General features: G+C 43.0%; 2 protein-coding genes across 4 annotated transcripts in view; both read right to left on the bottom strand.

Annotated features, from left to right (window-relative positions):
- The window catches only part of CHAF1B (chromatin assembly factor 1 subunit B), a 31,318-nt gene extending 30,669 nt beyond the window's left edge, over positions 1-649 (bottom strand). The window contains exon 1 of one of the 2 annotated variants that reach the window (XM_075911669.2): positions 509-649. The gene's annotated coding sequence lies outside the window, so the exon portion shown is untranslated. Of the gene's footprint in view, positions 1-375; positions 399-508 lie in introns of those variants that run through there. The other variant, XM_075911679.2, reaches the window with a different exon arrangement.
- Positions 650-4,631: 3,982 nt separating this feature from the next.
- Positions 4,632-27,959, bottom strand: part of MORC3 (MORC family CW-type zinc finger 3) — a 71,113-nt gene continuing 47,785 nt past the window's right edge. For both annotated transcript variants that reach the window (XM_075911648.1, XM_075911658.2), the window contains 4 exons: positions 23,840-24,003; positions 21,818-22,649; positions 15,081-15,244; positions 4,632-6,831 (listed from right to left, as the gene is read on the bottom strand). In XM_075911648.1, the coding sequence (XP_075767763.1) occupies positions 6,678-6,831; positions 15,081-15,244; positions 21,818-22,649; positions 23,840-24,003 (1,314 nt within the window). In that variant the 3' untranslated portion in view covers positions 4,632-6,677. The remainder of the gene's footprint in view (positions 6,832-15,080; positions 15,245-21,817; positions 22,650-23,839; positions 24,004-27,959) is intronic.

Genomic DNA, 27,959 nt, shown 5'->3' with positions numbered 1-27,959 from the left:
GCTACCAGCCTATCTGTTGCTTTTTCAGTTGTTGCTGGTACAGCCTGGCTACCCCTCGGAAGCGTTTGAACAAGAGAGGCCTCAGCAACAAGGGAGCAATGTTCGCTGACCCAGCGGCTCTCTTCCGGCTCTGCACATCGCCACCGCGCTGCCCACAGGGCGCAGGAGCGTCACACGCACAAACCCGCGGTTAAAAGGGCGAATCCCCCCGGAGCGACACAGGCAGAGGGGGGCGGAGCGGATACACCCGCAAACCAACCCCCCCCCTTTCAAAATGCTCCAGCGCCCCCGCCCCCCAGAAAACACCGGCCCGGCAGCAGCGCGCCCCTGGGGCAGGGGGGAGGAAGCCGCAGCGACCCTGTAGCTGCTTCTCACCAAAGCCCAGCGCCGCGTCCCCAGCGTCACCCCCCCATCACCCTCCAATACTGGGGGGCGCACCGCGGTTACAGCGGGGTCACCGCCCCCGGCGCTCCCCCCTCCCCGCCCCGAGCCTTCGGTTGCCGGTTACCTGAGGCAGGCGCGCGCGGGGCAAAGGAGGCGGGTGCCGCCGGCCGGGTTCCTCTTTCCCGCGCACCACGGCTCGCCCGCACGAACCACGCATGCGCGCGCTGACACTTCCCGGGGGGGGGGGACTTGCAAGGATGCAGCGCCACCTGCTGGGCAGCGCCCGCGGAGCCCACAGCCAGGGCTGGGTAGGGCTGTAGGGTTGCCATGGCAACTCTCTAATAGCACGCTCTGTTCCCTTTGCCCCGCCCCCCATTCCACCCCCCTCCCAGCCTAGTGGGGCTGCGATGCTGGTGGGTTGCAGGGGGCACTTATCTAAGGTTGCTGCCTGGAACTCCCATAGTGGTGATTCCCAGCCAATGGCAGCTGCAGAGCCAGTACTCAGGGAGACGGGGCACACAGCTTCCTTGCCTCCCAGCCCCACATATGCCAGGGGAAAGCTGAAACATACCAGTAGCTTCAGCCCACCTTAGCCCCATCTTGCTACTGACTAGTCTTTTAACAGCATAGTCAACAGTCCTGACCAGAGCCCAGCATCCACTTTGTGTTAGGGAAGGGGAAGGCAGGGAGAGCTCCAACTGGTGGTGACAAGAACAGAAGGGGGGTATAAATAGGCAGAGCAGCAGCCATTCCCTCTTCTGAGTCACTATTTGAATCCAAGGACGTGGGCAGGCACAAGCCCAGTTCACTTCTAAAAGCCCCTCTCCGAGCCTTGCAGGAAGGTCCACTGGACCCAGGATTCCATTGATTATGGGGGACAAACAATGAATAAAGGGATCAGGAGTGCAGGTCATAGGTTCAAAACAACGGAGCCAGATGGAGACACCAAGCAGAGAACCTTAGACAGCACCCACTGCTCCTTGAAGCTATCCAGGGAGCAACTGGACACTGCCCAGAAGAACTCTGCCCCGATGTGAGTGTAGGAAGAAGCAGAAATAGGCCCCACAGTCACAGAACACCCCTTTGTTCAGCATCCTTCTCCTGGTGTGGTACATGTCAGCTTTCACTAGGGCCAGGAGGAGGTCGACAAGGTGTCTCAACTTTGTGGGGCCACAGATGCCTGGCTACCCCAGGATTTTATAGTGTGTCTTGGCAAAGGGGCAGATTGTTTTATGTAAGAATGCGGAGAAGAAAATCTATTGCACTGGATGGGGTGTGTATCAGATAAAGCCACATATTGTGTGGTAATTAATTAGCTACATGCTGTGATAAGGGAGCTTAACAAAATTTTGGAAACTGAACTGGCATTCCAGAAATAAAGTTGAGATTTGGTGCTGTACCCCTCTACCTCTTTGTAAAATAGGGACAATACTATTTTATATTAAGCAATTTTTCAGCAATAGTATGCTATGACACTTTTAAATTATGACTGATTTTGTAAGAAGTTTTTAAGTGATGTGTAACTTGGGAGTAAGCAAGACAGATCAGACTCCTCAAAGGGTTACAGTAGTCTGGAGAGGTTGAGAGGCACAGCTTTATAGCTCAAATAGTAATGCTCTGAGATACCCAACCTGATAGAGGCAAAGTTACACCTTGAAAAATGACAATTGTTTTCTACAAAAGCAAGTTAAATAAACTTAACATTCTGTCTTTTTTGGCACTTGAACAGCAAGAAATCTTCTGTTTGGGTAAAGAGGGAAAGTCTTCTATGCATTTTGCTAAACTAAACATTTGTAAAAATATAGCAAAGTTTATTAGCACAGTGTTTCTCAACCAGTGGTATGAGTACCCTTAGGGGTACTTGAGAGACGTCTGGGGGTACTTCAACAATAACATCTAGAGAACTGAATTTTTGTTTTAAGTTTTACAGTGCTGTTATTTTTGTAATTTTTACAGCCAAAAATTTCATTGCTCACCCAGCTACAATTAAGTTGTTTAAAAAAGTCACTTTTTTCTACCATTGCGTCTGAAAACGGTCGGTACGGGGGGTACTTCTAATTTTTTTTTTTTTAAAGGGGGTACTTTATAAAAAGAAGGTTGAGAAACACTGTATTAGCACATCCAAACAATGATTTCACATTGCAAAATAGTGTAACAAGTGCTTCAGGGCTCTTAAACTAGAATTATATGCAGGGCTCGACAATCTATGTGATCTACTTGCCCGTGGCAAGATGATTACAACCTGGAAGAGCTGGGTCTGGGTGATCTGCACATGCACAGAATGCCGGACAGCGTGGCTGGCGAGCAGGGCTCACCGCAGCTTGGCAAGCCCTGGTTCTATGTATATTTTCCCACCCCATGACAGTTATATTTCAGTGCACAGCAGAGACCTATTCCACTTCAGCACTCGTGGTGATACTGGTATTTGTGGGCAGGGAGATGAAGCATACTGGTATCCTTCATGTAGACCACCCCTTTCACCACGGCTATTCAACATGTGGCCCACAGCCCATTCATTTGCGGCCCATGGTGGGGTTTGGGTTTATGCACAGCATACAGCCCGCAGGTGGGATCCTTTGAACATGGCCTACACTGGGAACGACTTCCACAAGGGCAAGGTATCTCCCAGGAGGTGTGAGCATTGAAAGATGCAGATGGATGGGCTGGCTGAAACAGATGGGTACAGGGCATCAGCATTTCTAGCTCCCTTCCTCCTCACTCCCCCCCACCCCCGAAGGTGGTGTGGGAGTGCCAGGGCATTGTGGGAAGGGTTAGCCGCTCAGCCTTGTGGGCAGAGCCTGAGAGGTGCAGACTGGCTCAAACTGGCCACGTTTGTGTCCGGCGCTACGGCTTAAAACAATCTTTGTATTCATGCCCATCAGTGTGAAAAGCTATTTGCATGTATATGCAACCACACTTAAGTTGCAGCCCTCAGCATGCACTGTATCATTGTGGCTTCAGGGCTTCCAAAGTTGAGTAGCCCTGCCTTATAGGGAGGCATAGCACATTGCCCTTAGGTTACACAAGCTTTTGGGGGACAGCAGTGGAATGCTGGACATTGGGATCTTACATTTTCATTCCTGGGTTGGATCAGGTCTGTTTGCGGTATAGTAGTTATAGACAGGATAACCAAATGTACCTATAATAGATTGGGGAGTTTCCTGTGATACTCTGGATAAACATTAATTTTATGCATCAGTGGTAGCCTAAGGAACATATGCAATTCAATGTAGGATGGGAGATCACTGTCCTCCAGGAATTAAGAGGTGTTGAAGGGTGGAGTGGGGTTGGGCTAGGCAAATTCATTTCTGTTGTAACACTGTCAGTGCTAGCTCTCTGGAAGAGTCTTGCCTTTACTTGTGCAAACTGGACTCTCCAGGACACCTTCCTCCCCCAAAATGCGAGAACTTAAGTAGTTTGAGTTAAATTAATATGGGACCATCGTTCTGATCCAGCTAACAGGACATTCTATCCAAAATTAATATGGGACCATCGTTCTGATCCAGCTAACAGGACATTCTATCCAACCAGAGGGCCTCATTTCTCAGGAAAGTGTTGAAAGGACTTAAGACCAGAGACCTTTTGGGAGATGGGGTGTGATCTCTAGTAAGTTTAGTGTACATAAAACAATAAAAACCCTATGGTTTTTTCCTGTAATTCTTTTACCTTAAGAATAAACATGTTTGCTTAGAAAGAGCTGTGTGGTAACTTAATTGTGGTACATACACTGTTTACAGTTCTGGATGAGAAAAGCAAAAAAACAGGATTGTTTAGGCAGTCTGACTTGCTGGATAATTCACAGTACAGGCAATGAACTGTGCAGCCTGGAAATAACCTGGTCAGGAGGAAGAAAGCCCTGATAAGCTGAGGAGCTAGCTGGGATCTTAGAACAGGTACCCTTTGCTAGATTCATAGAGGGGGAAAATCAGATGCAGTTGCCTTGAACTGTGAAAGCACCAACACCACCCTTGTTTAGGGAATCGGATATTGAACCTGGGACTACTGGAGGCTTGATTTCATATTCAAAGACTGGAACTTAAAATAAATACAATTAAAAAAATCAGGTCTCATCATGGAAGTAGAGTCAAGCCATCTATATGTGGTCCCACCGCTAAAGAGTGACAACTACACTTTTAGCATGGATTACAGAAAAATCAATTTGACATTCTTCTGAAAGACTACATGGTAAAGTAGATGACATTTCTATAATGGTGAATGTTAAAATAAAGCCAGAGAGCACTATTAAGTATGTTATTTAAAACAAAATTATTTTTTATTGACCAGTTAAAAGTTTTGATCTGACAAAACCAGAACGTGCTTTTTACAAAAAATACATCTATTTACTTTAACAAGTAAACTTACTCTCATTTACCCGCTGTTCCTCAAAATTTAAATGTACAGTATAAATTTTTACTTTTCAATATAGACATTATATTTTACCAGTCATGTATAATAAATTCAACTACAGAAGTAACTGGACAAAACACTTAGAAAATAAATAATGATAGACAAAATGAAAAATTGCACACCAGTTTATCAAAAATGACTTAGGTATATGAACATTTTCATATTTCAGTTACGTATTCAAAATTAAACATTAAATGTATCCATTAGAAACACAATAATATTTCATTATCTCTAGTAGCATAATACTAGATCAGGTACTCAAGATACTCTTAGGCTAAAAAGACTAGCAACGAAGGGAATGCAACTTAATTTAAACAAGACAGTAAGGTTGCTTAAGCCAAAAAAAATATGTTGGTATTTTGATGTTTCACATTAATATGTTTCTAATATTAAAGGGGTGTATTCATGATTGTTTTAAAGATTTTAATTAAAACAGTTTTTGTTTTGATTAGTTGAATGAGAGAACACCTCTGCTGGCTGGGGAAAAAATATGGTTGGAAGGAACTTACCATCCCCATATTTCTCCTCAACACTTTAATTTACTATTTGTGGTTTTCAATTTTGCATATTTTTATGAGCAAAAAAACCAGGCTAGTCCTTTTATTTCTAGTCTTTTTCTGATTCTCATGCACAATTCTATTGTATCTGCAAAACAGGAGTATGTTTAAATTTGAGTTAAGTTTTCAGTTTTAATAAATTCATCGGTCATTAACACCATCAGGAAGGTTATTTGCTTTTGAAAGCATCTTTAGCTTAAATACCCTTTTAATTGCGTAATTCCTCCAACACCGAGTACACCCTATTGTACTCACAGCATGCTGCATTATTGGTATTTTCATGGGAAATGAAAGTAGGAGACAGATTACAGTAGTGTTATTTCAAAAAGTCTAGAACTGGGGTTTGTGTCCGCTGCAGTGGCCCCCTATGCGCCCCCGTATAAGTGGTTAACCAGTTGAACAATGTTTAACCAGTTAACTAATTAAACGTGATTTTTCATCCCTAATCAATATTGCACTACTTCAATTTCTGAGGATCGGTTGTTTGTTTTGAGGACATATCTGAAGTCCCTATTACATATTTGCCCACAGCATACAACCACTATACAATTTAGCACTATCAGTCTTTACTCAAAGGGGTAGTATTTCTGGTCAGCACTGAAGTGCATTGGCAGTCCTATGAATAAATTCACACAGCACATAACAAAACTATCTCGTAGTTAGTACTACAGCAGTATGAGCATCTGCCATTCTCACTAGATTAGCTGAGAATTACTGGTATTAGCACTTGTGAAGAACAGACCCTTATGGTACAAAAAACCCCATATTGCTACCAGGAACAATAGCACAGAAGTTTCACGTATCGTCTATATTTTATCATAAGTCAAGACAAACTCACAAAAAAATTCCTGTTTTACTGTTTGCAAGCAGAATACTGATTTTAAAATATTGCGATTTGTTCAAGGAGTGTGGGGGAAGAAGGGGATCAGAGAGGGTAAGTTTAGTTGCCTTTGTTTTGGGCAAACTATACATTTATGGATCACTGAGAATACAAAAATTAAAAGCAAAGTGAAAAGCTCTGTAAAAATTAAGAATCCAAAATAGAAAATATTTGCAAGTTTAATTACAAACATTTATATTTTAAAACAAATTTGTAATAAATTAGGTACATCCACAGCCTGTCAATGTTGACTGTTCCTTTAAGGAGGAAGTACGTGATAAAGTACCCACAGCATGTGTGACACCTGAATGCACCGTAGTATGTATTTCACACTGAATTTAAGATACTTTTTATATCCAAGTTACTCTAACATAAAAACAAAACCAGTCTTTACAATTTATAAACCATACAATACAGTGGAAGATTCTTAATGTCTTAAATAAAGGGTATTAAGTACTGGTGATTTCATGCATTTGTTCCACAACTTGTCCTAAAATTTCATCAACTACATCAACATCATAATTTACTTGCTGTAAATCTAGATCAGGCATAATTATACCCAGTAGCTGTCCAACGTTAACTCGGAGGGATCGCAGTTTCAGGCTGTAGGAAGATAACATTGATCACATTAGGAAAGATTTTAGATACAGTGCAGATAACTCTTGAGATAAAGGGGATTTTACATCCCTCGAGTCAGTTAACCAATTAAACATTAGGTTTAACCTTAAGCAGGCTCCTAGTCACTGTCTCCGCAGAGCTCTTGGCCAATCAGTTACACATTCACATCCCTAATACAGTCCATAACATTTTGTATTGAATTTTATGAACAATCTGACTAACACTCAGATGTGCAGAAACTTTAAGGCAAAGAAGAATATCAGCCAATATAAGATGAAATTTAAAGTTACCTATCAAGTAGCTCAAGACAAGGCCACAGCCAGACCAGTTTTTCCCCCAAAGTTTCAGCTCAAGAACTGTTGCTCAAGGATTACCTGCTCATTCCATTAAAAAAAATAACCACAACACTAAGGGCAGAACTTGGTTCCAGTTACATCACCACAAAAGAGGCTCTTTTGAAACAAGGTGAAAGACTGTTTATTTAGGCAGTACAAATCCAAGTACTGACCCAGATACCTCAGATATCCATTTTGGTTTCTCATGACAATTCCAAAGCATTAAAAATTGGAAGTACATGCCGAAACATGATAGGGCTAGGCACATGTGGCCCCTATGTGAGGTGCACACCAAAAGCCACCTCTACAGAAGGACAGAGGGGAAAATATACCAGCTAGAAAGAGGAATTTGTCCAAGAGTTACTTTAAAAATAAATTAGTGTGTAAAAATACACTTTAGCCATCTTTTACGCTACAGTTTCTTCCCTGCTTCTGCCTCTTTCTTACTTTCCTTCTGTTTATTTCCCCTTCATTCCTTCTCTTAGTTTTGCTTTCTTTTCTCTGTTCGTTTTTTCCACCCATTCCAACTTGCTGGTCAAAGTTAGTTCCAGCTCATTCTTTTTAGATCTCTCCTTTCTGCCTGCATTTTTTTTCAGATAGGAGCACGGACATCAGCTACTGCCGGTGTCCCAGATTAATGCAACAAATTAAAGTATTTGTAAATCCTTCCAGGGAGTAACAAGTATATTAAAGATGGATGTTAGGATCAAAGGAAATGCTGGTGGATGGAGGAGTGATCACAAATGATGCAGCAAGACAGAGCTACAGCTCAAACCTAACACTAGGGCCATATCTATACTTATCATGCCAGAGATTCATCACTATATCAAGCTTTGAGGGCACCAGTACCTCACGAGGAGTAAGGGAAGTCGACAGGAGCATTTGCTCCTGTCGACCTCCTGCTGTGGGGACGCACCTTCAGTGTCCCTGAAGACAGTAGGGGCTTCGGATGAGGCTAGAAGGCTGCACACAAAACAGCTCTGCCCAATCTAGTGTCAACTGCAGTGTCCTGTAAGAGGACATAGTGTCGTGCAGACGTGAGATTTTATGCTCATGTAGCTGCCTTGCATATGTCGACAAGGGTGAAAGCTGCACAGGAAGGCTGTAAACGTGGAAACTGAACATGTAGAATGCGCTCTGATAGAGACAGGAGGCTAGACTTGTTTGAGCTGGTAGCACAAGCGTATGCAGTTAGCTATCCATTTAGATCAGGGGTGGCCAACCCACGGCTCGCGAGCTGCACGCAGCTCTTCCCTCCTTAAAGTGCAGCTTGTGAAGCTGCCCCTGCACTCCTAGAAATGGTCCCCAGCTACCTGTGCTCACTGGGGTAGGGGAGCCGTCCAGTGCGGCAATTCAAAATGGTGTCACCAAGATGGCGGCAGCCAACAGGAGCCCGATGTGGCCAAAAAGTCTTGTCTTTTAAAGGGGCAGCATCCTTTTTTCCCCCCTCAACAACTCTGTGGGGCTGGTAGGGAGCTCTTCCTTTTTTTCCCCCTCAATAAAAATTGCTCAAAACAAAATTCTAATGCAGCTCTTCACATTTTTTCCACTGCTGTTTACGCTCTCTTCATTTAATGGATTGGCCACCACTGATATAGATCTCTGCTTGGAGATGGCATTTTCATGAGATCATGGGGACAAAAACCTTAGGAGTCCTTCTGAATGGTTTAATTCCATTTAAATAGAATTATAGTGCCCTGGCACGTCTGGTGTGTGCATGTCAGACTCAAAAGTATTGGCGTGTAGTTTCGGGAAGAATGTCGGTAAGTGAAGGGGTTCGTGTAGATGGAAGAAAGAATGTACTTGGGGTAGAAATTTAGGGAGCACGTGAAGCATGACTATCTTGAAAGAAGGTGGTATATGCCATGAGAGCTCCAAGTTCTCCCACCCTACTGGCAGAGATGACTGCAACCAGGAAAGCTGTTTTCACGGAGAGGTATAAGGAGAAAGCACGTGGTCAAAGGCTCAAAAAGTTTGTGCATGAGTGCATTAAAGAGAAGATGTAGATCCCAGGGACATGTTGGTGGTCTGGTATATGGGTATAATGCCTGGATGCCCTTCATAAGTCTTTTGGTGATTGGATGTGCAAAAACAGTGGCATTATTTACCTGTGTGTGCAATGTGGTGATGGCAGCGAGATGGACCTTAAAAGTGTTAGTAGAGGGGCCTGTGGATTTAAGTTCCAGTAAATAATCAAGGACTGAGTGGAGAGGTACGGAGGTTGGGGAGGTATGTTTTTGCATATACCAAGCAGCATACCTCCTTCCATTTTTGGAGGTAGGTAGTGCATGTGGTTAGTGTCCTGCTGTGCAGAAGGACTCCCTGTACTGGTTCATTAGCACACTTCATGAGAAAACCATTGAGTATCCAGACTCTGAGGTGGAGACAGTATGTTGGGGTAAAGAATCTGGCCGTTGCATTTGAGATAGGAGATTGGACTGAACTGGGAGGGGGATTGGTCGACATTCGTGTCAGGAAGAAATACCATAGTTGCCTGGGCAATGTCAGTGCTATTAAGATGACATGTGAATTGTCTGTTCTGATCTTCTGTATTACCCTGTTGAGTATGGGTACAGGTGGGAAGGCATAAAAAAACGTGTTGGTTCATGGTAGCGAAAAGGCATCCCTCCTGAAGTGGGATCCCAGATCTGCTCTGGAATAGAACTCTGAGCACTTTTTGTTCTGGGCTGTTGTGAATAGGTCAAGTTGGGGAAACCCCCAGCTTTGAAAAACGGCATGTAGAACGTAATTGTCCAACTCCCACTAGTGTTGTATGGGGAAGCAACAACTGAGTTTGTCCACAATGGTGTTTTGGATACCGGGTAGGTATGTGGCAGATATGGTGATGTGTTTGAAGCATCAAATTCCAGAGTTTGATGGCCTCTATGCGAATGGTGTGTATACGAGACTGCAGACTGCTCTGAATCTTTCCTCTGGCAGTGAGGCTTGACTAGTAATGGAGTTCAGAAAGGACTATTAAGTGGATTTTTTGCGCAGGTGACTTGTCTGTTTATTTGTAGGCCCAACTTTTGGAAGCACTGCATCATCACTGATGTTGCATGAAGAGCATGAGAATGGGTTGGAGACTTCAACAGGCAACCGTCAAGACATAAGATTATCAGGTTCTGATTCCTTAAATATGCTGTTACCACTGCCAGGAGCTTTGAAAGCACTCGTGGCACTTTGGTTTTCAGCTCTCAACTTCCAAGAGAGTTTTTTTTGTTACTATCCACCTGGCACAGACGCTTCCTCAGATTTACACTTGAGAATGACCACTATCAATACACTGTCCTTTACTTTGGAAAGACCAATCTCCCTGTGCCAGTGCTGGGATTACTGTGGAAAAAAGTGTCCATCCTGAATTTTTGTTTTTGTACATATTTGTTCAAACCCCAGAAGTCTAGAATAGGTCTCCATCTCACATTTTTCTTTTCTGTCAAGAAATAACGTGAATAAAACTTTCCCCCTGTGGTGAGTAGGCACTGGCTCCATGGCTCCAAGGTGGATAAGGCATTGCACCTCTGAATAGAGTAATAGCATGTGAGGGGTCCCTGAAGAGAGATGGGAGGAGGTGGTGGTTGAGGGGTGGGGTGGAGATATGAATGGGATGGTTCATCCCGACAATGATCTCCACAACCTAGCCATCTGAAGTGATAGCTTCCCAGTTATGGAAGAATGGTTGTAGACGGAAGGTGAAGGATGGGTTGGTCACTAGCAGCACTGGAGAGAGTAGATTGTTTTCAATGCTCTTGACTGATGCTTCAAAATTTGCTTATTGGAGGTGGTGGGTTGGGTCACCCCAGAAGGTGGCGGGTAATGAGTATCATATTGTCCATGCTGTGCTTGGTGTGAGTAATAAGGGTATTGTCATTGGAATGTCTGATACTTGTATTGTGTTTTCTTTGGCATAGGTGTTTGTATGCCTAAGGATCTCAGGGTTGCTCAAGAGTCCTTCACGGAGTGGAGGACCTCACTGGTGTTAGCAGCAAAGAGCTTGTGCCCATCAAATAGAAGATCCTCTATTGCAGTGTGGATTTTCCTTGGGAAGGAGGAAGATGAGAGCCAGGACGCATGACGCATGACGCCTGCTGTGGCTATGGACCTGGCAGCTGTGTCTGCAATATCTAGTGTGGCTTGAAGTGCTGTGCAGGATATTAGTTGGCCTTCAGAGACCAGTGCCTGCAATTGTTGTTTCCTGTCTTTAGGCATGTCATCAATACAAGTTTGTATTTTGGAGTAGTTTCGGTGGTCATATTTTGCTAATAGCGCCACATAATTGGCAACCCTGAATTGCAAGGTGGAGGAGGAGTATACTTTCTGCCCAAATGCCACCATCCTTCTATTATCTTTGATGGATGAAGTGGTCTCGAACTGTTGGTGTTGCTTGTTCTTCTGGTTAGCTGCTTCAACTACTACTGAGTTGGGAACAGGATGTGTGTAGAGGAATTCAGTGTCCTTAGAGTGAACAAAGTACTTCTGGTCCATGCGCTTGCTTGTGGGTGTGAAGGAGGCAGGAATCTGCCATATAGTTTGTGCAGGCTGCAGCATGGCTGCAATAATGGGGAGTGCTATTTTGGAGGTAGCAGTGACTTGCAATATATCTGTGAGCTCATGTTGGTTATCCAAGATTTCCTACAAAGCAGCCATTTCCAACCTTTTCCAGATGGGGACTCATTTTTACAATTCAGGAAGACTTGGTGACCCCAAGGCAATTAAAAAATGGGGGGGGAGGGAGAAGAGTGGGCAGAGCCACCCATGGAGACACTTGGTGACCCTTTTGAAATGTAATGGCGACCCAGAGGTTGGGAAACCCTGCTCCAAAGCAATACTGAGGTCCATCTACCACTCTTTTTAAGAGGTCCTGAAAGTGGAAAGAGTTCATCCATAGATGTGGTGGGCAGTTTGGCTTGTTGGGGTGAAGGGGGTGCCATAGGTGAATTATCCCCCGCAATGTCTGTTTGCATGTCCAGTAGGGATTCAACATTAGAGTCCACCTGTACTTGAAGGGTTGGTGGGGGAGGGTTGTGGACTTGCCTCCGTGTAGCAGGATGATTACTATGCCATGCTCTGTGGTGTTCCCAGTTACCCCAGTACAGCAGTAGCCAGGGAATGGTATTGGTGTCATCATCCAGGGGTGAACATATCACAGGTACTGTGTGGGAGGTGTATTTTGTCTGCGTGGGTCCCTATACTCAAGTGGGTAATAGAGTGGAGAAAGATCTATTTTCCAAATCATCTTCCTCCCCACTGGAAAGTTGGGGAGGGGTCGCAGGAGACTGGCAGCATTGTGCTTGTGGCTTTGGTGAAAAATCCCCCCTCCAGAAGAGGAGAGGACCACGTTATCAACTGCACTGTGAAACTGGTGCTAAACAGAGCCAAACTGCAGCGTGTTCTGGTGCAGAGAGACTGTGGTGCCGTGCTGAGGAGAGCAGATGATTGGACTGTGGAAGTTGTTGGTGCTGTTTGAGTCAGAGCAGTTTGTGCTGCACTGCTGAGCAGGCAGGCAGCCTCCCTAACTTAAAGCTCAAGCAGAGTGGCAGGATCAAAGGGAAGTGCCACTTCTGCTGTTTAAATAGGCTGCTGCACACCTAAGGTCAGCTCCAAGGTCACTGAGGAAACTGAGGGTGCATTCAGAGAGGCAGGCAACTGAAAGCCCTTTGCCTCAGCACCTTGTACAGTGGCTGGGGAACCAGAGGTGCCCGCAAAGACAAAAGTGCTCAGCGGCGGAGTGGCTAACACTGAAGAGACTGAAAGTCTGTGCTTCTTCCCTCTGCTTCGAGAAGCGCAGGAAGCAGGTCTTTTGCTGAGACTCTGCAGTGTTTTATCCAGGGTCCAATGCACAGCCTTTGAGCAAGTCCTGGAGCAGTGACAGCTTCAGACGCAGCTCTCTGTCCTTCTGAGTCTGCACTTTCAATTTGACAGTGAGTGCTTCCAGTGACATGGGACTTCCCCAAACATCTGACACACAGAGTGGCCAGACACAGGGATGGCTTCTTTACAAGAGGAACACCTCTTGAAACCAGGGGAGCCCGGCATGTTGAAATGGAGGGTTTTTTTTAAAAGCAGAAAGAAAGATAACTAACTGTATGTTAAATGAAACTAAGTAGCTATATAAGTATGTATAACAAACTATGTCTGAGGTGGGCAGTTTGACTGCTGTAAACTCCATCTCTGGCCAGGGACGGTAGAGAAAGAACTGAGGAGCCCGGACCGTGCACGTATTACTTATCTGACAGCTCATCAGGCAGACAAAGCGTGCAGACGGCCGGGGGGAGGGAGGGAGAGAGAAGAGACACTGCTGAGAAAATCTCCAATCAAAGGTGCAGGGAAGCACCTTGACCCTGAGTGGAGCACCCACAGGGACAGCTCTGGAAGGAGAACAGGTGATTCATGGCACTCCGAAGATGATGGGGAGGAGGAGAAGGAGCAGGGAAGGGCAGGGCTGGGCTCTGGTTCCCTAGTGCATGTGAGATGCATGGGGGAGGAGGCAGATAGAGTGCCTATGGGCTGCAGGTGGAACCTCACTGAGTGCTGCTGCAGCCCACTGAGGTGAAGGAGGGCCAATCATGTGGCCCACCCTCTGTTTATGTCTGCCTATCCCCAAGATCACTACCTGTGATCAGACAATGCTCTCAGCCCCAGCCATGCTGCCCTATGCAGGGACAGCCAGCAAAAGCCATCAGCCCCAGCCTGGGGCATGCTATTCACTAATTTCCAGCCCCGTCACCCCCATGCAGGGTGAATCACTGGCTGGCCATCATCAGCCCCAGCCCTGCCCTTCACCTATGGAGAGCCAGTGCCATCAGCCCCAAACCCACTGGCTGGCAAACAACCATGCGCCCTGCCCTCATGCTGGCTAGGCTAGTGTCATGGGGATCAAACCATCATCAGACCCAGCCCTGCCTCGACTAGCTGATTCCCATCAGCCCCAGAGCAGTTGGGCTCCCAGTCAGACCTGCAGAAGGGCTCATTGCTTGGGCTGTCAGCCCTGCACCAGTGATCCGCGTGGCTGGCAAGGCTCTGGCTGTCAGCTCCCTGAAAGACCCTCATTTAAAAATCAATGCAAGTGCACCTGGTGTAAAGATGTTGTTAATCATTTTAAATGTGAATTCTAGGATTAACTGGCCAACCTTGGAGCAGTCCCTCCCTTCCACCCCACACACTCCCAGCGTGGCACTGGGCCTGCTGTGCTGTAGGCTGCTCTGGCCAGGCCAGGCTGAGCCCACAATGCCATGGGTGGGGGCTACGTAGGCCAGAGTGGAAAAGATCCCTGTGCACAGTGCACTTGGCCTCACCAGGCTGGAGCAACCTGTGGCACGACACGGATGGGGGACTGCTCCAGTCCAGCTAGGCCCACTGGTTAACCATTTACCCATAAGCATTACCCAATAAAGGTGATGCTTAGTAGGTAACTGGTTGACCTTTCACATCCCTAGACTGGTAAGGATGCATATCACTGGCACAAGGAGGGTTATTTAAACATGAACAGTCTATTTACTACAGTGGCTATAGGTCAACCTAACTCATGTTGACTTAATTTTGTAGTGCAAACATGTGCTAATATGCATATGAAGTAGCTCCTCAAAAAAGGACAATGCCAGTGTGCTGTGTAAATGGTAAGCAAGCTGTCAGCTGTAATAAAAAGCCATTGTTCTACTTGGATGAAGAGGAATATTGTTTACAGGTTTTCAGAGAAACCAGACATTTGGATTTAGCACTTGCAATCTGGACATATACATAAACTAATCTGAAATATTTCTGGAAGATAAAGGGTGAATATTAATGGGGAATGAAAGGGACAGTGAAGATTCAAAGACCCACAAAAGATTACACAATCTTATACAAACCCCATAGATTATTCCAGGAAAGTTTCTGGTCTAAAAGAAAGAAAAGCGATACCTTTCTTCATCAGAATAACTGACAGGATCTTCAATGTTACTTGTTGTAGAATTATTTGAACATGCAACAACTTGAGGAATTGTAGCTTTTAACTGCGCAACTTCTCTTTTAAGCTCTTCGCACTGAAAACCAATTTGAGCTTTTTCCATTTCCAGCAGTTCAATCTGAGATAGGTAAAAATCAAAGTAAGTTAATTGTATACTTCTGAAGTCAAGGTGGAGTAATTTGGAAACAAGATGAGTTAAATCATTGTCTTCTATATAAATCAAGTGATTAGATTAAAAAGTACGCTGAACCTTTAAAAAACTCATCTGACATTATAATTGTAATCTACTGCAGCAGAACTAAATTGTTTTTTAAAATGTTATTACTGGTTGGGTATCCTCTGTATTTTACAAAAATACTACAGGAAAATATTAAAAGTTAAAGCTCTGATCCTGCAAAAACTTAAGCAGGCACATAATTCTTCATATGAATATCAGATTTACATTAATGTGACTACTCATCTGCTTGAAACCAACATGACTGTACACAAATGTTTGCAGTCTCAGGGGTTAAAATTACAGTTAAAAGTTTTGTAAAAAATCTTTCAGTTCAAAACAAAACTACTTCAGTATTAACAATCACAAGTTAGATTTACGTATCAGTGAACATACTAAACATTTTGGCATCTGTAAAAGCCTGAAGTTAAGCACTTAAACCTAACTTAGACAAACAGTTGGATTTTCAAAACTTATTTAGGAGCACAAGTCCCTTTGACTTTACGCTGCAAACCCTGAAGATTGAGTGTTCACTGGCTAAATCATTTCAGCGTTTTTACTTGTGAAAGATCAAGATGTAAGAAAGTGGTATTGAATGGAAACATAGCATAGGAAATTTACTAATAATTCTGTATTTGAGCGTGTGTTCTCAGAGTAAGGCTGTTTATGAGGCTTGACCACTTTGTGTAGATGAGCATAAACATGCAAGGGAGCAATCTACAAAAAATCTGAAATTCTAGAACAATTAAGAGCTAAAGAAAAAATCCAATCACCACCCCCCACATTTATAGTATTAAACTGCTAGACAGAAAGTTAGTAACATTTAAAGAACTGATCTTTCATAAACTAATTTTTTATCCATCCCGTGAGAATTTTTAAAACATCAAATTTTTTAAGTTAGCAGTCACTTCCTTGGTTTTAGTTAATTCTTGCTGAGCAAAAAAAAAAAAAAGTTGGCCAAGTATAGATACTCTCCTGTGAAAGCATTCTGAAGATGGAGACAAATTGCCAAATTCTATAGCACCTACAACATTAAATTCCATAACACCTAAAAAAACATTGAACTAGAGCAAGTTTGTGTACAATTTTTAAATTGTTCCTCTCCAAAACCAAATATTATTCCTCATATAAAATGCCAGATGGGGTGGATGAGGCTCAGAAGCTTTGGATGGCAGTTGATCAAGGCGGCAAAATTAATTAAAACCAAGTAGAGTGAGCATACTGGGGCAGCCATCATCAGTGGACAACTTAGCTCCTAGTTTCTTGGTGTGTTCTTTGAATGCAAATATTTAAAAACCATGTAAACTTGACACTTTTCTGGGGAACAGAGACAAATTGACAAAGTCCTGGGACTAGCAATCTGGAACATACATTCACGTAGGTGTAGGTCAAGAGAGGTGGTTGAGGCAATGGCTTGAAAGAAAAAAAATGCAATGTATCTGCAGGAAACTACAGAAGTATAATCTTAAAGTGTTTTGGTTTGCTGAGAAAAGACGATGAATGGGGTAGCTATTAGCAGCTCAGGTCACTGATGCTACAAGGAAAGTCAGAAGAGGAAAACAGCATGGTTGACAGCAGGATTATTTGATGTCCAACTGTGCTCCACAATCCAGATGTCTTAGAGAAGAGCAGCTTTACAAATTAACTGGCATAGTTAGTGATTACGAATGAGCACAATGTCTTGTTAGTGACCGGCATTATATTTCTGAAGGGAACCCAATTGAAAGAGTGGGGGTTAAATTTGGATTTGGTAAAAGAAATAAGAGAACTGGGTTGAGTAGTGTTTAATGGGATTTCAGTGGTGAATAATATTTAGAAAAAAAATTCACTATATATATTATACTGGAAAAGCAAAGCCCAGGTAGACTATAATTTTACAAGAGAAGTATGAAAATGCTAAAGGCAAAGTTTGTTCTGCTACATATTCACTCCATATCACAAGTATTAATAGCTAAAAAATATACAGCCTAAGCAATAAGAAAAAAATAAAGATGAGAAAGAAATTTCACTGGGAGTTATGTAAAAGGGAGAAGAAAGAGTTTGCCCAACAGTAATGGAAGGCTTTCATGCTTTACCAAAGACAGTTAAGTGAGTGGAGAAAATATTAAACTTGCTTAAAGAGTATTTCATAAAGTGAAGGTAATATGGAAAATGGGGTGATTTTGGATAACTAGCCGGTGATGGAAGTCTGATGTACAAGAATAATTAAACAATTTAGCGAAAGCAGGTCATGATGAAAAGTAAATGCACACATAATAGGCAAAAAGGCAATTGCTAACATCAGAACGGAGACTGAAGAGGAATTACAGAAAACTCGAAGATGCTAAGAAACTGGTTTTTAGCTTGGCAAAAAGAGGAACAATGAAATGAGATCTTTCTGCATGAAGGATAGGAATTGTGTGATGTTTAGCTGTAAAGACGGAGTAGAGAGATGGAAAAAAAAATCAGCCTAGGCTTATCAGTTAATCATGTAGTCAACTACACATTGACATCTCTACAGTGATCAGTACCCTTTGAGGCTTATCCATAATTACTGAACATGCTTGAAGTTGCAATTCTCTTGTTTGATAGCATTTGGGTAGTCGAGTACATGATTAACTGATAAGCCTAGACTGGTTTTCAAACTGGCTCCCCTTGTGGACTGGCTCTCCCTGCCACTCCTTGCTGCTGCCTCTGATACACAGGCAGCAGCGCACAAGCACAGGGGCCTCGCTGGGAGCCGACTGTCTGCCAGCCCTTCCCCTGGGACTCTTCAATAGTCATGTAACCGCTAAGAGTTCATGCCGTTACACAACTATTCAATTATATAATACCTAGCATGCCTATTATACAGTAGGTAAAAAGCACTGAATAAGATGAAGAATGGTAAGAAGCTAATGAAGAGGAGATAACTGTTGCAAGTATCAACACAAATGAAGATACTGGCTTCTTAAATTACTGTGTGTTTGCTGGGATCCTCCTTAAAAGAATGGGGGATTTAGGGTTGCCAGGTGTCCGGTTTTGAACCAGACAGTCCAGTATTTGAGCTCTCTGTTCGGGAAACAAATTGAAAAAAATATAAATGAGAAAATATAAATGTCTTTCTAAATAAGATATAATGTAGATTGTGATGTCATGTTTAGTGTGTTCGGTATTTTTGCTGAAACCATCTGGCAACCGTAGGGGAAGTGCACACTGCTCAGGAAGGATAAGGGTGATGCAAACGGTCCAAACACCATTTGTCAAAGATGGAGGAAAATATTGGAGAGGAAGACAGGAACTTTAGGAATGGAAGAAATACTAGACATAAGTTTGAAAGATAAATGGAGGGTTAAGTGCTATGTAGCATTTATTCATCTTTATTCATCTTCTTATGACTTAATTCTGCATTAATTACTTGACATTGAAATTGAAGTGCGAGACTTCAGAAATCAATGAGAGAAGCTGTATTGAGAGTCAAGAACTAAGATGCTAACAATAAATGGAATTTTGGAGAGTTCTGAAGAGACAGTGGGAGTCAGACAAAGTAACATACTGAGTCCACTTTTCTTCATCTTAGTTGTGAAGGAGTTAATAGGAGAACTGAACGCATAGACAGAGAAAAGTAATCTATGCTGATAAGCTGGCTCTTCTGGCTAACAGCAAAAACGAATGGTAAATACAGCATCAGAGTAGGCAGATGTGTTTGAAGATCATGATTTGAAGGTTAACAAAAAATACTGCAATTATGCAAGTAAGGAAGAGTGGCAGAAGAGCTGTTGACTGGAGTGTCTGGAGAGAAGCTGAATAGGAAAGAATCTGTATACTTGGGAAGCGTATTTCATGCCATTAGACCAAGATCTGGAGAACTCAAAAGAACTCCCCGGTGTGCATATATGGCAATGGAAAAAAAAAACAGTAGAAGTACTGGGGAAGTTGTAATTAAATTAAACCGAAAGGGAAAAAAACGTTCTCTGCATGACTCTCCTAGTCAGCTCTGATTTAAATGCTTATTGGATAGCGAGTCAACCAGTCACTTCCCCCCACCCCTTGCTGTCTCTATCAGAAAGAGTCAGCCTGAGGGGCGAGGGGAAGAGGAGAAGGAGTACTTCAAAGCAGCAGTGCCACATAGAGCTTGGGGCCAGTGGAAACACCGTGTGCAGCCCAGAGCCAACTGGTGTTTCCCCAGGCTGCACATGGCATTTCAAAGCAGCAGTGCCACATGGAGCCCAGGATCAGTGGGGACTGATCCTAGGCTCCCTGCAGCATTTCAAAGTGGCAATGCTACATGGATCCCAGTGTCAACAGGGGAGCCTCCACCTGACCCCAGGCTCCACACAGCTCTGCCGCTTTAAAACACCACGGGGAGCATGGGACTGATTTGCTGGCCCTGTGTTCCCACAGGGCTCTCTCCTTTCAAGTCTAGCAACAGTCCTAGGGTGCCCTATCGACTAATCGAACAGTCGATGCAAATTGCATCGACTATTCGATTAGTCAAAATTTAACATCCCTAATTTAAACAATGCATATGGACTGAACTAGGGGAAGATTAATCTAGGACTGTCAGTGACAGCAAGAAAGCATAGGTCAAAGAACAGCGAGAAAGGACATGGAAAGACTGTCGTCAAAAGACATTTGAATGAAAAAAGACTGAACTACATACAATCTTAACAAACCTATGCCATGGACTGGAAATAATGAATATTACAGGGTAACTTCTAACCACATGTATATGTGAAAAAAGTAGTAAAGAAGCCAAAGACACCATTATTTATTCACAAAAACAAATAACGAATTAACCAAAAGCAAATGAAGCCCTGTATAGGGATGTTAAATTTAGTGTAATCAACTAATTGACTAGTAGATGGATTTCCCATCAACTAGTCGATTAGTTAATAACCAGGAGAGCCACAGCAGGATTAGCTCCCAGCCCCGGGAACGAACTCTGCTGCAGTTCTGCCTTTTAAATATATTAAGGGCCATTAGGCTCTTAATATATTGAAAAGGCTGAGGTGCTGCGGAGGAAGGGTAGAGGGGAACACACTGCAAGTCAGGACAGCTGATTCCCAGCTTGTACTGTCTCTCCTCGGGGCACTTCAGCCTTTTTACACGTAAAGTGTGTGGGTGGGACCTAGAACAAGTTGGGACACCTGATCCCTAGATTACACCAGGGCATGCCCTTGCCCGCACTTCTGATTTTTAAATGTATTAAAAGCCAATAGTCTCTTACATTTAAAAAGCAGAGGTGCAGCATCTGGGACTGGACATGAGCCAGGAATTGGCTTCTTACAACCTGTATTAATTTACCTAATCACCCCACCTATTACTAGCTTCTGGAAGGCTGTTGTCTCCTGCCCCCATGAAATTATACCAATCTCTAGCTCACAATAACCTCTAAACTTAATACAGCAAGCCTAAACTTATTCCAATAATGTTTGTCCAGGTGACTTCAGGAAATTGCTGTATTTGTAAAGCTGGGAGCCTTTTCTCACTTTTGGGGCTGCACTGACTCCCTCCTTTTTCTTCTTCCTTCAGTTATGAACAACAGGCTATACATTCTACTACATTGTATATGCTTTGAAAGGACAGAACTAAAATCCAAAATGATTGGGACAAACTGGAGAAATGGTCTGAAAAACAGAATGAAATTGGACAAATGCAAAGTACTCCTCTTAGGAAGGAATAATTAGTTACACACATTCAAAATGTGCGTGAAATAAATGATTAGGAAAGCATACTGTAGTGGATCACAAGCTAAATGTTGTAGGGGAGCCTGGATGGTCCTGACCACAGTGCGGATCTCTAAAATGCAAAACCCAGACCTTTCTCAAGTCTAGTGCACATAAGCATGCATGCAAGCAAGAAAGACAGGACGGAGGGGGAGCAAATAGTTGCAGGACTAGTCGACTATCCAATAAGCTTTTGTTTTTCGAATAGTCAACTAGTGGCTTACATCCCTATTTCCGTACATTTGTCTATCGGGCTGCCTCAAACTTATTCCGGGGGCATCATTTCTAAAAAAAAAAGAAATTAAATCTATTCCAGTTCAATTCTTGGTACCTTTTCTGGCCGTTATTAGTTGTGCTACTTGAACACAATGCAGGATAAATTTACTTACTAGAATTGCTATGCTAATTTAACAATTTGACAAAATATTCATACTGGAATTTCTGGAATAGCAGTAACAGTATTCTAAAAATTAATGAAAAGGTATTCACAGACTTAGCAATTTACAGCAATCAAGATTTAGCTTGTGCACAGGAGATATCCATTAGTGAGATAATCCTAAATTGTTTACAACTAACTAATTTGCATCTGGATAATTATAATTTGTATTCGCAATCACATCCACAAATTTTGACCCTTAGTCTCTAGTGTATTCAATGGGCTACTTCCTTAGCTCATATGGAGCCCTACAGATGCCATAGGAAGCTGTCCAGATGAATTTTGTGATAGCTTTTTAAAAGAGTCCCCTGTATATTTGCTTCACATTGCAATAAGCCAAATTACTAAACATACCTCACTTTTATATTGGTCTCTCTCAGTTTTGCATTTGTCCAGTTGTCTGAAGACATCATCAAGTTGCACAGCAATTTCATCTACCTCATTTTTATTTTCATTGTTAGCACATCTGTTACATTCAGTTTTTAAGTTCTGCAGAATACTACACTGTTCCTTTAGCTTTTCTATTTCTTTTAAGGCTTGCTCATATAAAATAGCTACTTCTTCTGGACTTTTCTCTAGAACATTTTCAAGTCTGTCATCTGGGAACGTAATACTAGTCTCAGTTGACTGATGACACATTTCCTTTTTCACATATTTATCATTCATTTCTAGTATCTTCTGCTCTAGTATTTTCATCTGTTTGGCTAAGGTTTCACACTGTTTTTGGTAGTTTTCTTTTTCTGTGTTTGCTACTTGTAGTCGATTTCTTAGTTCATTTAATCTGATGCCAGAATCCACAGAAGACATCTCAGAGGCATTACTGATTTCTTGTTGACTTGTTTCCAAAGTTGACGTGGGTAACTGCATATCTATATGATCATCTTCTTCCTTTTTAACAACTAAACTTGGGATTTCAGTTTGGGTTGATGCAGTCCACTGCTCATATTTAGCTTCTGAACTAGCTGCACTACAAGGTTCTTTCTGCATGCTACCCTGTTCCACGTTAATATGTTCAGTTTTCACTATTGCAACATCACAGTCTGCTGCAGGCTTTGGAGTACTACTCTCCTCTAAGATGATGACATCCTCATCATCATCATCTGTGTGATTGTCAAATGAGTGGTTATTTAATCGTGGTGTTTTTAAAGTAATAGGTGTTGAACAACCAGAAGTCTTCCGTTTAAGGCTGTGGGTTGAGAGAGAAGAGAAAAAAAAATCAGCTATTGTAAACCACTTACATTATTCAAAATAATTTCTTTTTTCCCTAACTGTGAGAACAGTGGTTATGAAAATAAAAGTACACTTGCTAAACTGCACTGGTGATTCTAAATACCTGCACTTTTTAAATTTCTAAATTTTTAGGTCAACTATAGGAGTTTTAAATACTACATTTGAGTGCTCCTGAAAACTGGACATTGAGTGAATGGACACTACACACAGTGAATAAAAGAGTTAACATTAGGAGAGAATAGGTATCATGGCTGAACCAACTCAGAAGGATTCATCCAAGACTATTTGGGAAAATGGAAGTAACATCTTTAGTTATCTAATTCAGTATCAGAGTTTAGGAGAGACAGGCCAAGTCAAAAGAAAGACGATACTGACATCTGTTCCATTCAGATACAAGGCATCTTCTGACTAGAAAAAATGTTAATGAAAAGCTACGCTAGTCAGGGTGCATATAAAATAAATGAATGTATAAGTCAACCATTTTTATAGTAACCTAGCAACTGACTTGTTTTCACACAATATTCTGAAACTTACTAAGCAGCTTTGGTCAAGGGTAACAACATTATAAAAAGTTGCCTGCAATGGATGCTTCTGGAGAAAATCATACTGGAAAGACAGGCTAACTCAAAGCAGTCTTTCCTCAATAAGGCTATGTCTAGACTACAACTTTTTTTTGGAAAAAGTTATGCAAAATGTGTTCTGCAATTTGCGTACCTTTTTCTTTTTGGGAAGAGGTTTTTCCAAGTCTGGCCCATCTACACTGGACCAAAATTTCAGAAAAAAAAAATCTCTGAAGATCCCACGGAATGAGGAAGACAGGGCTTCTGAAAGACCGCATTTGCTCTTCTGCTTTTTTTTTCCCCGGAAGAGCAGATGTGTTCTCTAGAAGCAGGGACTTACCCCTAGTCTAGACTTACCCTAAGAGAAATGGGTAATCAATCTTCCTTCTTGTTAGTGAAATGCTTCCTACATTTGCTTTCATTCTGCAAAATGCATAGTCTGAGAGCTATCGTAATACCACAGATAACAATCACTGTTAAGGCTGTGACAGCCTGCCAACTGACATACTACAAACACCATAATTTCTATTTGTAAATTATTTATTACTGAGATTAAAGGAAATCCACTTTGCACATATTCACAAACCTGTTTTCAGGATCCAAATGAGATGAAGATACTAATCTATTTGAAATGTTTACAGAAGTGTTTGAGGCATCTGTTAACTGTGCACCCTCCTTTCTGGTCACAGATGACAATGCATTTTTGATTGAAGAAACAGAAGGCGTTTTTAAATACATTTCATTATAAACCTGTAAAAAAGGAGTATTTTATTAGGCTAAGGACAGAAGTAATAGATGCCTTGAAGATAGGAAGGAATACTTGAAATGCAATTTTGACAACTCTGTACCTGTTACTGAAGATTATACTGTGTCCCATACCAGGACCATCCTCACATTTGAAACCTGCCTCATTTGGCAGGATGGTCATACTGAGCAGATTGAAACCCTGTGTCCCATTAGACCAGACAACTCCAAGGAGACTGTTGTAGCCCAATGACCAAAAAACTTATTCAAAGTGCCATCATATTCTGCTCTCAACATATATTATATTTATGGGTACTTGAGCTCTTTTGAATAGTGCAATGCCCATTCAAAGACACTATAAAACATCACACCATTGAAATCCTATCCAAAAGTTCTGTTTAACTGCTGTAAAATATATATATTAAGGGATTAAAACTATATGGTGACATTTCAGAAATGAAAAAGAGATTAAGATGGTCTAGACTGGTAAAGGTTCAAATGGTTTATGGTTAAGACAAGTTAAGGAAATATAAACAACTGAACATCTTTGCATGTGTCTTAAGTTTTACCAGTCTGCAATTACTGTAAAGAACTATGCTTATTAAAAGGTAAAATATTCTTAAATACTTAAAAGGACTTACTAGACAAAATATATGTATTAAAATACGTAAGACTGTTAAGAAGGAACAACGACAGAAAAACTTAATAGGATGGGCATGGAAACTAGACTATTTGAAATCCCTACATTGCTAACAAGATGCTGAGGAAACATGATCAAGCACTTAAGCAATAGATATCAGAAAAGTAGTACAGTAAAACTCCAATGGTCCGGCACTCCTGATGGTCCGGCAGCATCTGGAACCCGAAAGTGCTCTGGGCAGCCAGACAACTGGAGCTGCTCTGCTCCTGGCTTCCCCGAGTCAGCCGCTGGTCAGTTTCAGGAGCAGCTGACTTGGGGTTGCCCGGGGCAGAGCAGCTGGAGTGCTGCCAGGTTGATCCCATAGCGCCAAGGGGCGCATGCCCCCACTCCACCCCAGATCCCTCATGGCCCCCCCTTCCGATAGTCCAGCATATCTGATAATCCGGCACCCCCTGGGTCCTAAAGGTGCCAGATCACTGGAAGTTTACTGTACAGGCAGTCCCCGAGTTACGCGGATCCGACTTATGTCGGATCCGCACTTACGAATGGGGCTCTCTCGCCCCGGAGCTCGCAGGCAGCAGGACCGCCCAGAGCGCAGCAGTCCCACCACCTCAACCTCCGGGGCGAGAAAAGCTGCTCCGAGTGCCCCTGGTCTGCTAGGGACTGTCTCCAGCAGACCAGGGACACCTGGAGCATAGCCGGAGAGACGGAGGGGTCCCGTGCCTCTGAGGCTTTGCCAGAGCAAAGCCTCAGAGGCGCGGGACTTGGCCGCCGCTGCCGCTTTGCTCCCGGTGCCTCTGGTCTGCTGGGGACCGTCTCCAGCAGACCAGGGACACCTAGAGCAAAGCCGGGAGGCGGAGGGGTCCCGTGCCTCTGAGGCACCCCGCCACCGCTGCGGCTTTGCTCCCCGTGTCTCTGGTCTGCTGGGGGGGGGGGGGGCGCAGCTAGTGGCCCCCCCTTCCCCCCCAGCAGACCAGGGAGACGTGGAGCAAAGCCCCGGGCCTGTGGTAGAGCAGGTGGGGCGCTGCCGGTTGGTCCTGCATCACCGCTCCTTGGCGCTGCTGGACCAACTTGGCAGCACCCCAGCTGCTCTGCCCCAGGCGTCCCCAAGTCAGCCGCTGCTGAAACTGACCAGTGGCTGACTACAGGAAGCCCCTGCCCCAGGCTTCCTGGAATCAGCCGCTGATCAGTTTCAGCAGCAGCTGACTTGGGGATGCCTGGGGTTCTTAAGTTGAATCTGTATGTAAGTCAGAACTGGCGTCCAGATTCAGCCGCTGTTGAAACTAATCAGTTTCAGCAGCGGCTGAATCTGGATGCCAGTTCCGACTTACATACAGATTCAACTTAAGAACAAACCTACAGTCCCTATCTTGTACGTAACCCGGGGACTGCCTGTATAAGCGAAGCAAGTAACGCATTAATATACACAACCTTCTAATTGCTTTTAAGCAAATATGAAATTAAGTCAACGTGCGCTAAGAGCGTGTATTGGGGGGAATGTGCACTATACAAGTAAAAGCGGCCCTAAGTCATAAGGAGCAAGAAAACCTGCCCTCTTACCACAGACAAGCCAATGTTTGGTACAAGATACATAACAGTTGGTGTAATGTTTTTTAAAAAATTAAGGAACAATTCCCTGGATATAAATGTTAAACCACAAACTCGTATGGGGTGTGTGGTGGTGGTATTGGGGTGGGGGAGAGGAGAAGAGAGAGAATGTTTTCCTTCTACTGCAAGAGGAAATGCAATATCTGGAAAGCCCCCAACTTGTACTATTTTTTGCACCTGGGACACAATTATGTGCTGCTGCAATGTTAGAGTTGCCAGCATGTGAATTCATTTTGGGGTAATAGTCTCCAAATTGCATGGTATGGTTGAAACTTTGGTGCTAGTAAAGAAAAAAAGCTGTTCAATAACTACTGTGTAGTAGCTAAAAAACCATTTCTAGTATAAATGCAGGAAAAGTTACTGTAATTGGTTTATGTTCTGTTTCACCGTCTCAAGTCCAGGCAAGGTTGGGGAAGCTTTGAGAGGCAGGAACGTTTTGCAGAATAATGTAGATTAAGCACGGTATGGGAGACCACATCAAGAACACACAACAAGCAACCTTGTACTGGCATTTCTATTTCTGATAAGCAAAAATTACAGATGCAGTCATACAACTGTTAACTATGCACATAGTTTTTGCAACATCCTGAGTAGCAGGATGTCTACCAAAAAGGGTATTGGGCATTTTAGGTATCATATATAATACATAATAACTGGTAAATATTATCAGAATGACCTCTTTTCACTTCGGTATAAAATGGGCTTAGTAAGAAGAATCTTTGGGAGTGATGAGCAAGATTGACTCTCAGGTCCTGCTCCATGTAACTATAAGTAAATAGACCCTTCATACCGGCTACAGCAGTACATGGCATTCCGATGGGTAGGAATCAAAGGGACCACAACCTTCTGCCTGGTACTGTAGGTAGCATACCAGTGAAGTGTAAGTGAACTAGGCTTAATTATTGTATTATATCCTTCTATTAATTGCTTTTGCATTGCTTTGCACTGTATTAATTGCTTTAGAATTTATAGTATTTAATGTTTAAATTGTATAGTAATTGTTTAAGGCTTGTGAAATTTAAACCCCTATATTAACTGCTCAAAGCTTGCAATAAATAAGTGGTTAAGTCTTCCTGGAGTGTCCTGGTTTCCCTTCAATTTATTTTAGATCCAACCACACGACAAATAATCCTCAATGTTGTAAAAAAAGCAAGCATTTTGGGATGTATTAGCAGGAAGGTTCTAAGAGAAAGTATTTTTTCCATTCTATTCTGTGCCAATAAGACCTCAACTGAAGCATGATGTCCAGTTCCGGGCACCACATTTCTGGAAAAACTGGAGAATGCCCAAAGAAGAGAAAAGGTTATAAACTGGCTATCAATTTCAGGCTTGAAATTAAACAAAGGTCTCTACTCACAGCAGTGAAGTTCTTAACCTTCCGGGGGGGGGGGGGAGTGGGGAATGAAGGGAGGGTCAGGAATGAGGGCAGAGGGAGAAATCCTTGACTGATTGATTTCAAAACTGAGTTTGATAAGTTTACAGAAGGGATGGTATGAGGAGACTGCCCACAATGGGCATGTAGCTATATGTAGTAAGAGAAGGGCCAGAAACATAAGCCCATGAATCACAGGCCTGGTGTGAGGCATAGGCCACAATGGTCAAGAGTTGCTAATATAAAGCTAAGCCAAGCTGTGAGCAAGAGGCATGTGCCCTGCTCACAGAATTTGGCATGAACAGGGATAATAGTGTAAAACACTAATTGGAAATAGGCACA

This window comes from Pelodiscus sinensis, chromosome 1 (genome assembly GCF_052426305.1).
Source record: "Pelodiscus sinensis isolate ZL-2025 chromosome 1, ASM5242630v1, whole genome shotgun sequence".
In the NCBI taxonomy this organism is placed as follows: domain Eukaryota; kingdom Metazoa; phylum Chordata; order Testudines; family Trionychidae; genus Pelodiscus; species Pelodiscus sinensis.
The sequence above is the reverse complement of the archived record's forward strand: the minus strand, read 5'-3'. Positions and strand labels throughout refer to the sequence as shown.